We start from the raw sequence: 14809 nt of genomic DNA on the forward strand, positions 1-14809 counted from the left end.
TAGAATAGCTTTTCCTATTTCCAGGAGAGTTTTCAGGAGCGAAGGGGCTAAGGTGAGCTCACCAGATGTTTGACACCATTTCAAGCCCATTGTTTCTCTTTTCCCCTACTCCAAAGATTAACTTGCTTTTGTGATGTTCTCCTGTAGTATAAACTGTACAGCCTGTCTGGAGAGTTTGTAGAGATCGTACAACTCAAAAAAGCCCGTATAATTGACATAGATGGAGTTCAAATTGGACTTATACTCTTTATTTAAGTCTTCTTATTTGATTTCGGTTGCTTTCCTTTCTTTGCAATTGGAAAGGGTTGTAATTGAGTTAAGTTTTAGAGGCATGCAGGTGAATAGGAATTGAGTTAAAGGATCTTCTAGACACTTCTCGGGAGGGAATAAAGCATCTATACATAGGTCTATTGGGACATACATATGAAAAATATTTCGTACGCTTAGAAAATTCTTCATCATCATCATCTAAGCCTTATCCCAATTACTTGGGTTGGCTACACAAATCTTGTTCTGCCATCCCATCGTTCGGTTCTTGATGAAAAGTTCTGGCACAAGTTTGACGCTGGCCGCCAACCTGACACAACCCTCCTCTATTCAAGCTAGGGACTGGCAATGAAAGCACAAAATTACCACAAGCACAATGTAATAGACTATTAGATAGGTTGATTACAGTAAGGCCCTAACTAATAGTCTATTACATAGGCTGATCACAATCAACGATTTATACTTTGAAAATTGGTTGAATAAAACTGCCATTGTTTAGTTTCCTACGACAGGATTCTAGCATTAGGAGAGTGATTCTTCTAGAATCCACTTGTGTGATGCCCCTAGATCGCTTCAATGTGATACTCTGTAGTGTGATTCCACTTATTTAATTGTTTTTTCCCCTTGTTTCATTCTATTTTCTGCTGCAAGTGAAGAGCATCAATTTTCTCGCATGATCCTGGAGGTTTAATCATAGTCTTTGCCTCAGCTTCAGAGAACACCTCTCCACACAAGGAGCATCTCTGTCAGAAATGCTGTCAAACAGGAGAGGGGTTTGCTCCAATACATCACAATTTAGTACAAAAAGATACGTCAGGACTCTAGAGGTTAGATTTGGGCCTTTTCCAATAACACAATTTATTTGATAGGGCTCTCCTTGGATGGGGGATACCAAAAAACTCTCAGACTGAACATTTCAATCCAGTGATTATTATAAAAAAAAAAAAAAAAAGATTACAGTGACGGTTGATGTTCAAAGCAAAACAGCCAAATTATCAAAGGATTGAAATAATTCAATTGAGCGTTAATTTGTTGTCTTTCCACCATAAAAAGTGAGACGTGGCATAAACAGTTTGGATGATTGGAAGATGACCCAGATTCGAGGGCTAAAGTCCCAATGTATCGTATTGCAATAGGTTGGGATGTATTCGAGCAAACCTCAACAGGAGATTCTCTAGCCTTGGTCAAAAGCCAGCCCTGTTGGACTAAATATTTATGTAGAACTTAATTGCAGCCATGCTAAGGTTATAGGTTTTCCCTCTGAGAGCTCATGTCTCGCACGAAAACCTTCTCGAGAGAGAAGGGGCTTCCGCTGCCCTACCATGCCAATCCAATGGATGAAACAAGAAACATTTCAGCCAATTCAGATTCTCCCATCAGATGTTTATGGGGGGAAAAATGCTTTCAGGAAGAACTTCTGATATAACGTACTAAACCCAAAATTTCAAAAAGAGAAACATGCAGGAAAGATAAGGCTCTGGGTGTTATGGATTTTGAAGGCAAAGGGCAAGAATATCATCCATCAAATAAAGAAAGAGTCCACTGCTTCACTGTTTTTTGTATGTACATGGAAAGAAGGATTTTAGGTCATATGAAAGCTACATGTATCATGGATGGACCCTGACAAATGAAGATGCAGGGAATTCAAAATCAAACCATGGGGTTCGCCTCTGTGGCAGCGATTCTCCAACATTTAGCAAATTTCTTTAAAATGGATTGATTTCAGCTTTTATCTGATTCACTTCTTTTCAAATCAATGCTTCCATCTTAAAAACCGGTTCGCAGAGCTGATAACGATTGGCATTTCACCACCAACCTCATGACTTATGCACATTTCTTGTTTGGGAAAGAAAATGTTAAAAAATTGTTCAGTCAATATTGATGTTGTAGCCTAGTAGTTTAACCAGATCGCAGTCGCCACACTAACAAACAGTGCATCAGATACACAAGAAACTTTTCATCTGACACTGTTTGCTGTAGTAGCGGGAAACAGAAGCGAGAAACACAAGCAGTTGAATTTGGGAAACACGTTCAGTAACGATGAACCAGAAACTGTTAAATATAATCCTAAAAGTAAGAAACAAAACCTTCTCAAGAAAAAAAAAGGGGAGGGGGGGGGGGGGGGGGAATTGCCCAAGGATATTCTTGTGCATACTGTCACAATGCAGAAGATGCATTTTTTCTAATGAATTCTCGAGCCCTAAACCAAGAAGTTAAAAACCGTAAGCTAACATGCGTAAGAAATGCCCCTACACACTTACTACAGAGGAATTTAGTGGTGTTTCTGCAAGGGTCCATTTGGAGAGGGGATCCAGCATAATCGGGATTAAGTGTAATCCCGATTTTGGCAGGCCCCATGCCCTCGCCCTCAAAAGTAGGATTCACCGCACTAAAGTGGTGCTTCCTCCGCATAAATGAGATTAGCGGCTTTTTTGGTGTGTTCTAAAGCTTCCTTAATTGCATTTATGCAGAGGAAAGCACCACTTTAGTGTGGAAAATACCTGCCAAAAAAATGGAATTAAACTTAATCCTGATTATGCACAATCCCATACCAAATGGAACCTGAACTCACAATATAATACTAATAACACCAAGAATTAGAACAAAAATACACAGAAAAAAGGGGAAAAAATGAATGTAGCTAAGGAATACAGCAATGTGCCCATTCTGCCCAATTCACCGCATCAAACATCATTACTTTTGATATACTTTATATTGATAACCCAATCTAAAATATTCAATAAGATAAAGCTACTGAAAGATTGAAGTGCTTTTTTTTATGACGTCTGGATGTCCCCGCCCCATTTTAAGGCAAGACTATTCCCGCAGGCCATTGAACTGAATGAGCATGTAAAGTGATTTACAAACTAAACTGTGCCATTGCCTCACCTCATCAATAAGCTTATCTGTTGCAAGAATCTGAATGTGGTTAGATCCACTATTAAAATTCTCAATGCCCATATCTGAGAAACGTTTTTTCATGTGGACCACCATCGATGCTCTTCCTTTAACCATACTGAGAGCCTGCCTGCTATGACCAACTGAATTCAAGCCCTGCCCAAAATTTTCCTGATTGGAGTTGATGGCTGCCCCATCACCCCACTGCATCTGGATATAAAAGTATAAGGTTTGCGTCAGATTAAAAGTTGAGACCAATCAGAACTTCACGATAACAAATGCATGTTAAACAAGAACTCACTGGCAGCATAAGGAGTCAAGGACAAAAACTAACAAGCTTACTAAAGTGATGAATCTTGATTTATCTATAGAAGAAACTTCGAGTTCCAAAGTGTCGTGTTGATGGATCAAGGCAATCCAATCATTTGATCAAGGCCCAGGTTGGTTCCTATTGACACCATTTGTATGATCAGGGCCATCTAACAGTTTGGGTTGATAAGGCTTATCAAATCATCCATATTGAAGATCTGGATCATCCAATCGTCCAGAGTGAAGATTTGGATCATATCAATGTTCCAGATTGATCCGATTGATCATCTTGACCACATAAAGGGCTAGATGATGGATCTGGACCAATTCAATGGTAGGATGAAAAATCCGAACCAACCCAGCTGTTCGATTGGACTGTCTCCTGCCAGTCCAAAGTCACTCCTATGTACCACTTTACAGGTCAGATATAAACCAAGAGCCACGTTTGGTGGGTTTGAGTTAACTATACAGTGCTAAAAGAAATATGGTTCATGTATGCGGAGTTTTAGCTAAGATTTGATTTCTTTATTTCAGTTTCCTTAGTTGAATTAGAGTTTCCTTATTTTTGGATACCATCTTAATGTGAGTAGGATTTGGCCATCGTAACTTATTAAGTGCTCCAATGAGTAGGATGCAACCAAGAGAGAGTTCTAGAGACTTCTTTTTTGAATAGTCTAAAGAAGATTTGTAGCCTTTCGAAAAGAAGGAGAAGAAGAAGAAGAATATTTGCAGCCTATATATCAGCCTCTTGGGCCATATGTATGAACAACAAATGAATGATACTTTGAAACTTTACTGAACAAAAGTTGCTGTCTAATTTCATGCAATGGGATTCTAGCCTGGGAGAGTGATTCTTCTAGAGCACAATGCCTCTAGATCCCTTTGGTGCAACCCCTTAGTGTTTTTCTTTTTGGACATATCCATCTCTCTTCCTTCGGTTTTATTTTACGATGCAAATGAAGAAGTTCACAGTCTGTGGCATTAATAATCACATGGTAGAGCTTTGCTAAGTGCATATGCGTGTGCAATAAAGCTAATGTACACGCCATACAGTTGCCAGCATGGCATGATAGGTCCAAGACCCAATTCATTTGCTAGAACAGAACCACCATATTGATGCCCTAGCCCAAGAATCAGGTTGACCACTGGTCAGATGGACCGCAGCCTGAAAAACAAATGTACAGCTCTAAAACTTGGCTGAAGTTCTCTAACTCATCCACCTGTTTCCAATATTAGGGCCACTTGTTGAGTAAACCAGATTTATTTTTGGCAAAACATAAACAAGGTCAGACCAACCTGATGGACGGATTGGATCTTGCACCTATGCTCCATGGTGGCACATTGGTTGCATGTACATGACCTTTAGTGCACATGTGTGTGCACTTAGAAAAGCTCCATATGGTAAGCATACTCTTCAAGTTAATTCCTTCAGTTGAGCTACACCAACTTGGCAACAGAGCAAATTCTATTCTTGGGAACTTTTCTGTTATCTATTCTCTCCCCCCTCCCCAAAAGTCTGCCCGCCTATCCAACTTGTCCCAAACTTCCCAAAATTCCTGAATTCGAAATCCTAGATTTGCCAAACTACGCAAATTTCTGGACTCCCTAACCCAACTTTTCCCCAAATTTACAAAAACGCCTAATTTTCTGAACCCCTGCATAACTTCCAGTTTGCGCAACCCTAAATCTCCCTTCTCCCCAAATCCCCAAACCCTAATTATAAAAAATAAAAATAAAAAAATCTCCCAACTCCCTTGATCAAACACTTAAAAACCAAATTCCCAAAACTCTAAATGTCATAATCCTAACTGTAATTCACATCACTGCCACACCCAAACTGCAGTACGTATGCACGTAAACCCCAACAGAGACCCTAACTCAGCCTTAATCATCCAACTGCAGCCCTAAATCAAATCCCTAATTTTCAGCTCCCTAGTTGTCTAAGCCCTAACCTAATATCGCCTCCAATCCCAATTCATCCAAAAACTTGTCTACAGTCCCTAAACTCCTACATTGTTTGCAGAGTCCTAACCACAACTTCTAAATAGATCCTATATCCGCAATGCAGCCCTTCAAAAACCCAAAATCCAACATTATAAGCACACTCTAGCCCAAACCCCAAGCCTATATACAGCCACTAGTCCCAAACACAACCTCATATAACCCTAAACCTGTTCGACTTTTCAACATATTTATAACCTCAGTCACGAAACCCCATCCTCCACCTAAACAAACCAATTTCCAAAGCCCTAGCAAGTTTCTCTTTTCTTTTTCTTTCTTTCTTTTCTCTCTTGACAGTATAAAAGCCCTAGCAGTATCACGCCCTCTAAGCATAACCACAGCCCAAACCTGAACCCATTCCTATCCCAAATTGATCACCAACAATCTTAAAACCTGTCCCATTCCAACTTACATAATCTCAATCTGTTCACTAACAGCTCATAGATTTTAGCCCAATTTGCAGTCCAATCCACCCAAAACAGTCCTCTAAACAGCTACAAAACCTTTCCATGGGGGAAGCATTTCATAGCTAAGTGTGGGGGAGACTATGAACCTTCTTCCCTCCTTGAAGGCCCTCTATGTAGTTGGTTTGTGTTGTTATCTTATGTTCTCGTATTTGAAATTTGTTTACGAGGTTAATCCAGCCTTTTTGAGAGTGATAAGTGGCAAATAAGGTTGTTTACTAAATGTCGGATGTAGATTGGAATGGAAATAGAAAACGGAAGCCACTAGTCTCGAAACTATAGGGGAAGCGGACTGCAGTCCTTATCCTTGCAAAGAATCGACTACTGGATTGATTGATGACTTCACCAATGGATCCATTGTGGGGGTCAACTCTTGAATGCAACAATGGGAACACTGATGGATTGATCAAGAAACCTACCAGTGAATTGAATAACAACATGTGAGACCAATCAAAGGGTGCATCAATAGACCAAATGGACTATAAAAGAAAAACAAACGACATGTGGTGATGCATTGCAAGGGCCAAGAAAGAAGTAGATGCAGTGGTCAAGATGCAATGAGCAGGACAAATACAAGAGGCGAAACCAATGGAGATTTCCTAGATGACAACAAGTGAAACAGGACACAAGAGGAAGAAAGAGAATGATCCATCAGAAAATACACAGCCTGCAAAGGGGATTTCATCATCAAGTTCCACCAAGGGGAGAAGGCCACCACAAAGGCACATCAGGATCAGTGATCAACACCAGCTTCCAACTCAATGCTAAATTATTTTCAAGCCAAAGGAAATTGATGGATCCAGGCTATCCAATCACTCAATCAAGGCCTGCATTTGATCCCTATTGATGGGCAATTGTATGATCAGACTCATCCAAAGGTTCAGATTGAATATCAAGCCCATCTCATTCTCATTTAAAAAATAAATAAATAAAATAAAGAAATAAATAAAGTTATAGACATCACATAAGGAACACCTAACTGTTCATGTTGATGATCAGGCTTATCCAACCATTCGGATTGAAAATGTAGACCATCCAACAACCAATACTGAAGGCATGCACATGTTCATTCATTTGATGATCTAGAGAATTACGGACCAGGATTACAAATCCAAAACAAGCCAACATTCTTATGACAGTTCTGAAGCAATCCAGTGGTCAAATTGGGCTATGGGGACAACCCTTTTACATATAAAATATATGAATCATAAAGCTACTTTCGGTGTATATCAAGCATAAAATCCTAACGCTCCATAAGGTTTGTACATGTGGAGCTTTAGCAAGATCTAGATCCTCTATTTTAGTTGCCTTAATTGAACTCTTTATTTTAATTTTCTTTATCGGCAACTCTTTAGTTTCATATGTTTAGTTACTTTCTTAATGCAAGTTAATAGGGTTAGGCAATAATAAGTGATCCAATGAGATGTAATAAAGAAAGATTTCTAGAGACTACTTCGTAGAATGATATACATAGTCCTATTGGGCCATACATATGAACAATGAATGAACGATACTCTGAAATTTGATACAATAAAGTTACCTTTTTTACTTCCCTTCAATGGGATTCTAGAACCTTTTTAAGTTTCCTTCAATGGGATTCTAGCCTAAGAGAACTATTGTTCCACGATCTAATAGTGCAACACCTCTGGATCCCTTTGGTTTGACTATTGGGTTTTTCTTTGTGGTGTAATTCCACATTTCTATCATTCTTCCTTTTATTTTACTTTCTGTTGCAAGTCAAGAAGTTATCAATTTTGTGGCATAATCTTTTTTTTTTTTGAAAGCAACGAAGAAATTTTATTGAAAAAGGAAAAGCACACAAAAGGACTGCTGAGTTAGCAGCCAGAAAGCAACATTAGAAGCCCAAGAAAAGAAAATTGAAATCTTTTAAGCCCATAACATTGGTCACCCAGTCAACTATCAGCTTCTTAGCATGGGATCCCACAGATTTTGTGGCATAATCTTGGAGGATTTAAACATCAAAAAGGTATAGATACCTTTTTGATGGGCTGCTTGGATCGAAAGGAACGACCGGTGTTTCAACGACAAAGCCAACTCTGCGGAGGCCACCATGTCTAGGGCGATCCAGTTCCTGGTTGAATGGGCAACTTACTCTATTAAGGCCTTAGACTGTAACTTTGATTTCCTAGCTGTTTAGCGGTTCTGCTATCTCAGCAGAGCTGCGTTTTTTCTTTTCTTGTCCTTTCTTCTTTTGTTTTATCAATACAATCTCCCGCGTTAAATAATAGGGTATTTACAAATACCCACATAAAAATAACAAGTTTGCAAATAACAACAACATTAATTTGTGTTTGTTGCAAATACCCAATTTCCTTTAGTTTTTCCTAATGGCTGTTAACTTTTTTTCTTTTTTGCATATATTTTGAATATATATATATATATATATGAAAGTGTCCTACCCTAAAAGGTCTCTCTCGCTACAATTCCAAAAGCCCAATTAAATTTTTTTATGGTTTATTCCATATGGAGAAAAATTAAAGGATTTACATTCCCATAGACAAGAATTCCATGGTATGTCCCATACGGACATTTCCATCATTTTCCAACGATTGCAAATGGAAGTTATGAAAAACTAACAGAATGTGGCCATTTGCAAGAATGGAGAATTGACAATGTGGTTATTTACAAACAATATGTTTTTATGTGAGTATTTACAAATACCTTATTATTGACATGGGAATATGCAGAACCCAAAAACATTAAAAAATTTATAAAAAAAAAATTTTTTTTTAATTTTAAATTTAAAAAATTTTAAAAATTAAAAAAATTTAAAAAAAAAAAAAAAAAAATTGTAGACCCTACAAAGAAAAAAGTATGTATATTCTCGAGGTCAGTTCCTCCAATTGTGCTACACCACACACTCTGGTAGCACTTTTCCTCGTTAAGAAAACTGAGAAGCTGCTGAGATCAAAATGGATTTTGGTTTAACATGCCACAAGTATACTGCGAAAGAAGTAAACACATGAAATTTGTATAAGAAAAACATATCCACAGTAGATAAATAGTTCCCATTGATGCACCTACTTCAGACTGTAGAGGACCACAAAACAGAAATAAATGCAATTCGATATTGTGATGTCCAAGCATGCTCCCAACTTACTGCCAATGGAGAAGGGGTGGCTGCTGTTGATGGTTGAACACAAGGTAGGCATCTGGGAGATGGTGAAACAGAGATATGTGCAGTTTTCAGCTTTTTGAGAGGAGCATTCATCATATTAGATGGTAGTTCCTGCTTTCTGGCAACATCATTATGGCATTCCCTACTGCAAATAAACTAAAAGGTCCATAAAGCAAGTCCGCATCCTAAAACCATCACAATTAAGAACAGTCGAGTCTAAATATAAAATATATATAAATAATATTAATAATAATGATGATGATGAGGAGGAGGAGGAGGAGGAGGAGGAGGAGGAGACTGGTAGGTTGAAAACAAGATAGGAATTTGCACACCTTATATTCTTGACTGAATCATCTGACTTGACTTTCACAAGAAATTCTCTATGTTCAACATCTGAAATCCTAAGTTCTTTTCTTAGCTCGGAAATCAACCCTTCTCTCTCCTAAAAAAATATGTCATGTGTTTCTTCAGTAAAAGGAAATAATATGTGAAGCAGGAACCAATGTGAACAGGTACTATAAAACAGAAAAGAAACCCAAAAATAAAACACTGGAACCAAATAGGTCATGCTGAAATAGCAATCTGCAAGTATGTAAAAGCAGCATTAAACCAAGGGCTTCGCTAAGCCCACATAAGTGTGCAATAGAGCTCATGTACACACCACAAATGCGCCAGCATCGCACAATAGGTCCAAGATCTGATCCGTCCATTGGAAAGGCAACACTATATTGATGACCTAGCCCAAGAATCAGGTTGATCGACTAGCCAGGTGAGCCACAGTTTGCAAAGCAAATGTATAGTAATGGCTCCAAAAAAACTCCGCTGAAGTTTTCTAACCCATCCACCCGTTTCCAATATTGGGGCCCAAATGCCAAGTAGACCAGATATAGTTTTAGGAAAACATGCAGAAGGTTGGACCAGATGGATGGATTGAACCTCACACCATTGTGCCATAATGGCACATGTGTGGCATGTTCATGAAATTTATTGCACAAGCCTGTGCGCTTGGCAAAGCTCTAAAACCAATACAGTAAGGGCATTCCTAAATACTACCTACCAAATAATTAACAAGATCACTCCTTTTTTTTTCAAAATATTGCCATATTGGGCTGCTATATTGAAAACACATCAACACAATTATCAAGACAAAACCTAATCTTTCTTCTTTGGTTTAACATTAATATGATGGGCCCCACCATGGACAGTCAATGCAGATTGCAAAATCATAACTCTTCAAAAGATGTCCAAAAAGACAATTAAGAACGAAAACAAAACAACTGCTAATGTTCGAAAAAAAAAAAAAGTCAAATTGGCTAGATCCCTTCATTCTGGGGGATTTTGGAGTACGCCGTCCACAGTGAGGCCCACTCATATCAATGGCTTGGATCACTGAATCATACAGCCTGCTTGTACAAACTGAAACTTAAAATGTACTGTCAAATATTCTGCCCAAGCATTATAAAATACCTAAAACAGAATATCTTTCAATAGTATCAGTGTATCACACAGTTGTGCAGATGTGTGGCAAAAACCTCAGCATCTGATGTCAGCCAGGGTCAGCTTGATCCCACATGCTTATTGCATAGCTTATAACAAGGAATGCTAGAGCTTCCCACTTCAAGTACAAAAACAGATAAGCAGATGAAGTGGGCACGACATACCCAAGTAAGCCCATCAGATTGAGCAAAGAAAGCCCTTAAAATGGCATTATATGCCTCCATCTCTAGGCAATGCATTTGAAATCCCATTTCAGTCAGATCCATTCCACGAGGCACTGTTATTGAAGAAGCTCTCATAGCTCCAGAAAACTGTTCTCTGTTAGCATTCCGATTAACATGCTGCAGTGCAAGAGGGTCATTAGTTCCTGTTGAACACACCAATGCAACTGTTAATCTGGAGTTGCACTTAATTGGAAATAATGTTACAAGAATCTCTCAAAAATAGAAAATAGAATCTCCGGATAAAATTCTATGTTTAAAGAATGTTATTTTTCCCTTCAAGAAGCTTGAGAAATGGCACCCATGAGTCACATGCACTGTGGAAATACTGAATACGTCAAGTGCTGACCAAAACATCTCCATCATACGCACCACAGACGTACAGTATCAAGATCATCAAATTCAGTGGGCTAGTATGTGGATGGGCCTTATACCAAGAATCAAGGCAATCAGAATGTGATAGCCACCTGATCAGCGGCCTGAATATAGACGGCTAGCAAAAAGTTGTGTGAATAGTGAACAACATTTCATATTCAACAGCCAAAGACTACAAGCACTGGAGAGTTCAGATCCTCCAATCACTGTGAGTTTAAGGCTATGACCCAACCATGCAATGGTCCACCAGTCAGCATGACCAATAACCATGCACACCTGCCACATGTATGGTGGAACCAAGCTTCATGGAAGTTACCATACGAACATGCTACAATAGTATTTTTGGTTTAGCTAATGTAGCAATTAAATATTTGTATCTCCTCTGCAATGCCTTTTTTTTTTGTGCGCTATTAGACAACCAGCACTTCACTAGGGTGCAACACTCATCCATTGTCCACGTCAAATACATGCAAACCACGTTTGGACCGTCCAAATTAAATATTTCTGTCCAATCAGTGTGATTTTCAGGAAATGCCAATTCATATTGGGGCCAAGGATTTGGAAAATCCCTATTGGCACGAATGAGTGACACGTCTAGGGTGGATGAGTTGCTGCACCTGAGTCATGTGAAGCTTTGATTTCACCTTTGCTGTAATTTTTACAGTGCCCCAAAGATAACAATAGCAAATAGAGAATTCATCATACATTGGACAGCATTACACTTGCTGACTCAGTTGTCACTATCCACAAGCTAAAAAGTACGATGCCGCTGTAGTTTTCTACTCCGGACGTCCAAAACCAAGACAGTAAAACTCCATTTGAAGTCAAACCCAATTCAAAATCCAACATTGCAGATTCAAAACCCTAATCCAAACAAAACATCACAAAAATAATGAAAGGAAAAAAAACAATATTTAAAATTAAAAATTAAAAATTAAAATTTTATTTATATATATATATATATAAACAGAACTCTAAGCCTGTATTTGGCTCATGCCCACTTCAAGAGCAGTGAGAGAACTTGCGGTATCGATGTCCGACACGCATTATGTGGGGCCCATAGAGCTCGACCTCAAGCTCCCATGAGGTCGACCTCATAACATTTTCCCTAATTTATTAGAGATCGTGTATCTCTTTGTTGAGGCTTAAAAACAATCTATTTTATTTTAGGATTAAAAACAATCTTGATAACCACAATTATCATCATCATCTGAGCCTTATCCCAATTAATTGGGGCCGGCTACGTGAATCATGTGCCCCCATTCCACTCTATTGGAATGCCATATCGTCCAGATTCATGATGAAAGATGTCACATACGTTTGACACGGCCCACCAACTTAACGCTTGATAACCAACAATCATGATCTCTACTACATAATTATGATTAACTAAAATGAGGTGAACTCGTTTTTAAGTGGCACCACACCAAAACAGACCCTACTAAAATTTCCTAAAACCGCATATTGGGGCTCTTTTGTATTACATTGGAAAGAAAGGGCTCTTTCGTATACATATGAATATCATTTCTTATGTTTTGGAAATCCTACTAAGAGAAAATATCCCAAAAATCTCAAATTATTTTCTCCATATGCCAAGCAAAACACACACCAACCCCTTTATTTACTTCATGGTTTCAAAACCCATTCTCGGCTTCCAACTCAAAACCCTAATCCAAAAGCCTAGACTACCAGTTCAGACCCGCGAATGCGAGAATACTGTGTGAGTTTGACATGCCATTAGGAAGTGTTATCAACTCATGCATTGAACACATAGCACACTTGCAGTGAATCTAAGCCACTCAATTTGTAGAATCTGCTGCATTTTAGGGTATAGCTAAAAAATAAAATAATAAACAATCCTAACCATCCAATCCCACCCATTGAATTGTGACCGCCGACCAATCTCATTTCAACCGCCCTCTTGATGCTCACTCAACATACAGCATCTGAACCTTCCGATTGACATGATTTTGGGATCTGCTCAATCAACAATGGTGGACACGAGTTATACGGTCCGGATCAATGAGCGTGTAATCCCACACATCGGACGAAAATGGAACCTTCCAATTAGCATGATTTTTGGGATTTGCTACATCAACAACGATGCCCACAATTTGGATGGTCTGGATCAATGCACACATATTCCATGCGTCCTTATCGAGATGCCCCCTTATAATGTAGCGAGCTCACACTACTTTCGATCTCAAGCTCTTGAACCCTATAAAATGCCATTCCGAGCCTTAAAACCCTAATCCGAGAAAGAGAGAGAGAGAGAGAGAGAGAGAGAGTCACGTGAGGTCGGAGGAATATCACGTGCTTACCGCCGCTGTCAAGCTTTCGGTATTCCATCAGTGAAAGAGAGCGAAAAATCGTCGGGATACGAACATGGAAGAAGAACTCCGGCAACGATGTTCGGACGGCGCCGGAGGCGCCTATTTTCAGGCGAGCTTCTGGGTTTTCCGGTGCCGGGAAATGGCGGGACCGTAAAAACCCTAGGAGGGAGGTTTTGCGCGTTGGAAGAGAGTTCCCGCGCGATATTTTGTGATCCTCGGTTCGAGGATTTGTACAGTGTTCTCGATCCCGATGTTTGTACTTGTGGGGCCCATTTGCTCGACGAGGAGGACCGTTGATCTCGTGGGACACGCTTTGAACTAGAAAATATCTAGTTCTAAGAAGATCCTAGCCACCCAATAGTGGACCGCTTTCCCCGTGACCATGAAATTATCCAAAAATAAAAAGGATAGGGGATCGAATACAAACGTTATGGGAGCGGATTACTTGTTACCCTGATAAACAGCTTTAATGGGTGTTATCCCCAGATGTGGGGCCCACATTGATGTATTTTTTGTATATCCTTGCCGTCCATCTGTTTTTTTAATCTCATCTGAGGATGAGATCCCAGACCTTAAGAAGATCCAAAATCTTTAGTGGACCATGCCACTAGAAACTGTGATGAATGATTATTAAAAACTTTTTATGGATTATTAACTTTTGATCTAATTATTTTTGACACTATCAACATGTGGAGTGAAATAAACGTTAAAAAAACCCTTGGATTAATTGTTCACGGACTGACAATAAGATACACGGGCATGCCAGGGTGTGCTCAACTAAGAGGTTTTGGTTGCATCATTGTTGTCCCATGTATCAAAATGGACAAATTAGAAATTGGATTATGATCCAATTATCCTCTCGACCGCTAATTTATGATTTGTGAAAGGGTAGGGGTTAGCCTTTTGAATAAGGGGTTTTTTTTTTTTTTTTTTGCCTTGTAATTAATGGTATATGTGAGTTTAAGGTCTTAAAGACTTTTTCTTTCACTGATTTTTTAGTTTTTATGCTTCTCAAATGAACAAGATTGTACAAATAAATATAATAAGTCTAAAAAGTGTCGATTTTATTGATATTTAAAATAAATGGTCCATTATAGTCCACAAAATAATAAGCAACCGAATACATAAAAGGAAAGTAAAACTAAAATAAGATAATTATATGATTCGTCTATCGAACAAACAATCAAGGCGGGTAGCCAGTAGGATGTGACAGAGCTAATATAATCAACTAAATCGGAACTCAATTGAACGTGATATTACAACTTAAGGTTGATGATATTTACTCATACTTCTAAGGTACTATAA

General features: G+C 38.8%; 1 protein-coding gene across 8 annotated transcripts in view; it reads right to left on the minus strand.

Moving 5' to 3' along the window:
* LOC131249224 (protein EMSY-LIKE 4-like) overlaps positions 1-13869 on the minus strand; it is a 106129-nt gene extending 92260 nt beyond the window's left edge. For 3 of the 8 annotated variants that reach the window (XR_009172739.1, XM_058249865.1, XM_058249866.1), the window contains exons 1-5: positions 13493-13862; positions 10740-10942; positions 9411-9520; positions 9061-9223; positions 3157-3375 (exon numbers count right to left, since the gene is read on the minus strand). Coding sequence is in view for 7 of the 8 variants with exons in the window: in XM_058249865.1 (XP_058105848.1) it covers positions 3157-3375; positions 9061-9223; positions 9411-9520; positions 10740-10942; positions 13493-13520 (723 nt within the window). In the remaining variant the exon portion in view is untranslated. Of the gene's footprint in view, positions 1-3156; positions 3376-9060; positions 9224-9410; positions 9521-10739; positions 10943-13492 lie in introns of all 8 variants that reach the window. The other 5 variants (XM_058249867.1, XM_058249869.1, XM_058249868.1 and 2 more) reach the window with 4 other exon arrangements.
* Positions 13870-14809: the final 940 nt, after the last annotated feature.

The sequence above is a fragment of the Magnolia sinica genome, chromosome 6, assembly GCF_029962835.1.
Source record: "Magnolia sinica isolate HGM2019 chromosome 6, MsV1, whole genome shotgun sequence".
NCBI lineage: Eukaryota > Viridiplantae > Streptophyta > Magnoliopsida > Magnoliales > Magnoliaceae > Magnolia > Magnolia sinica.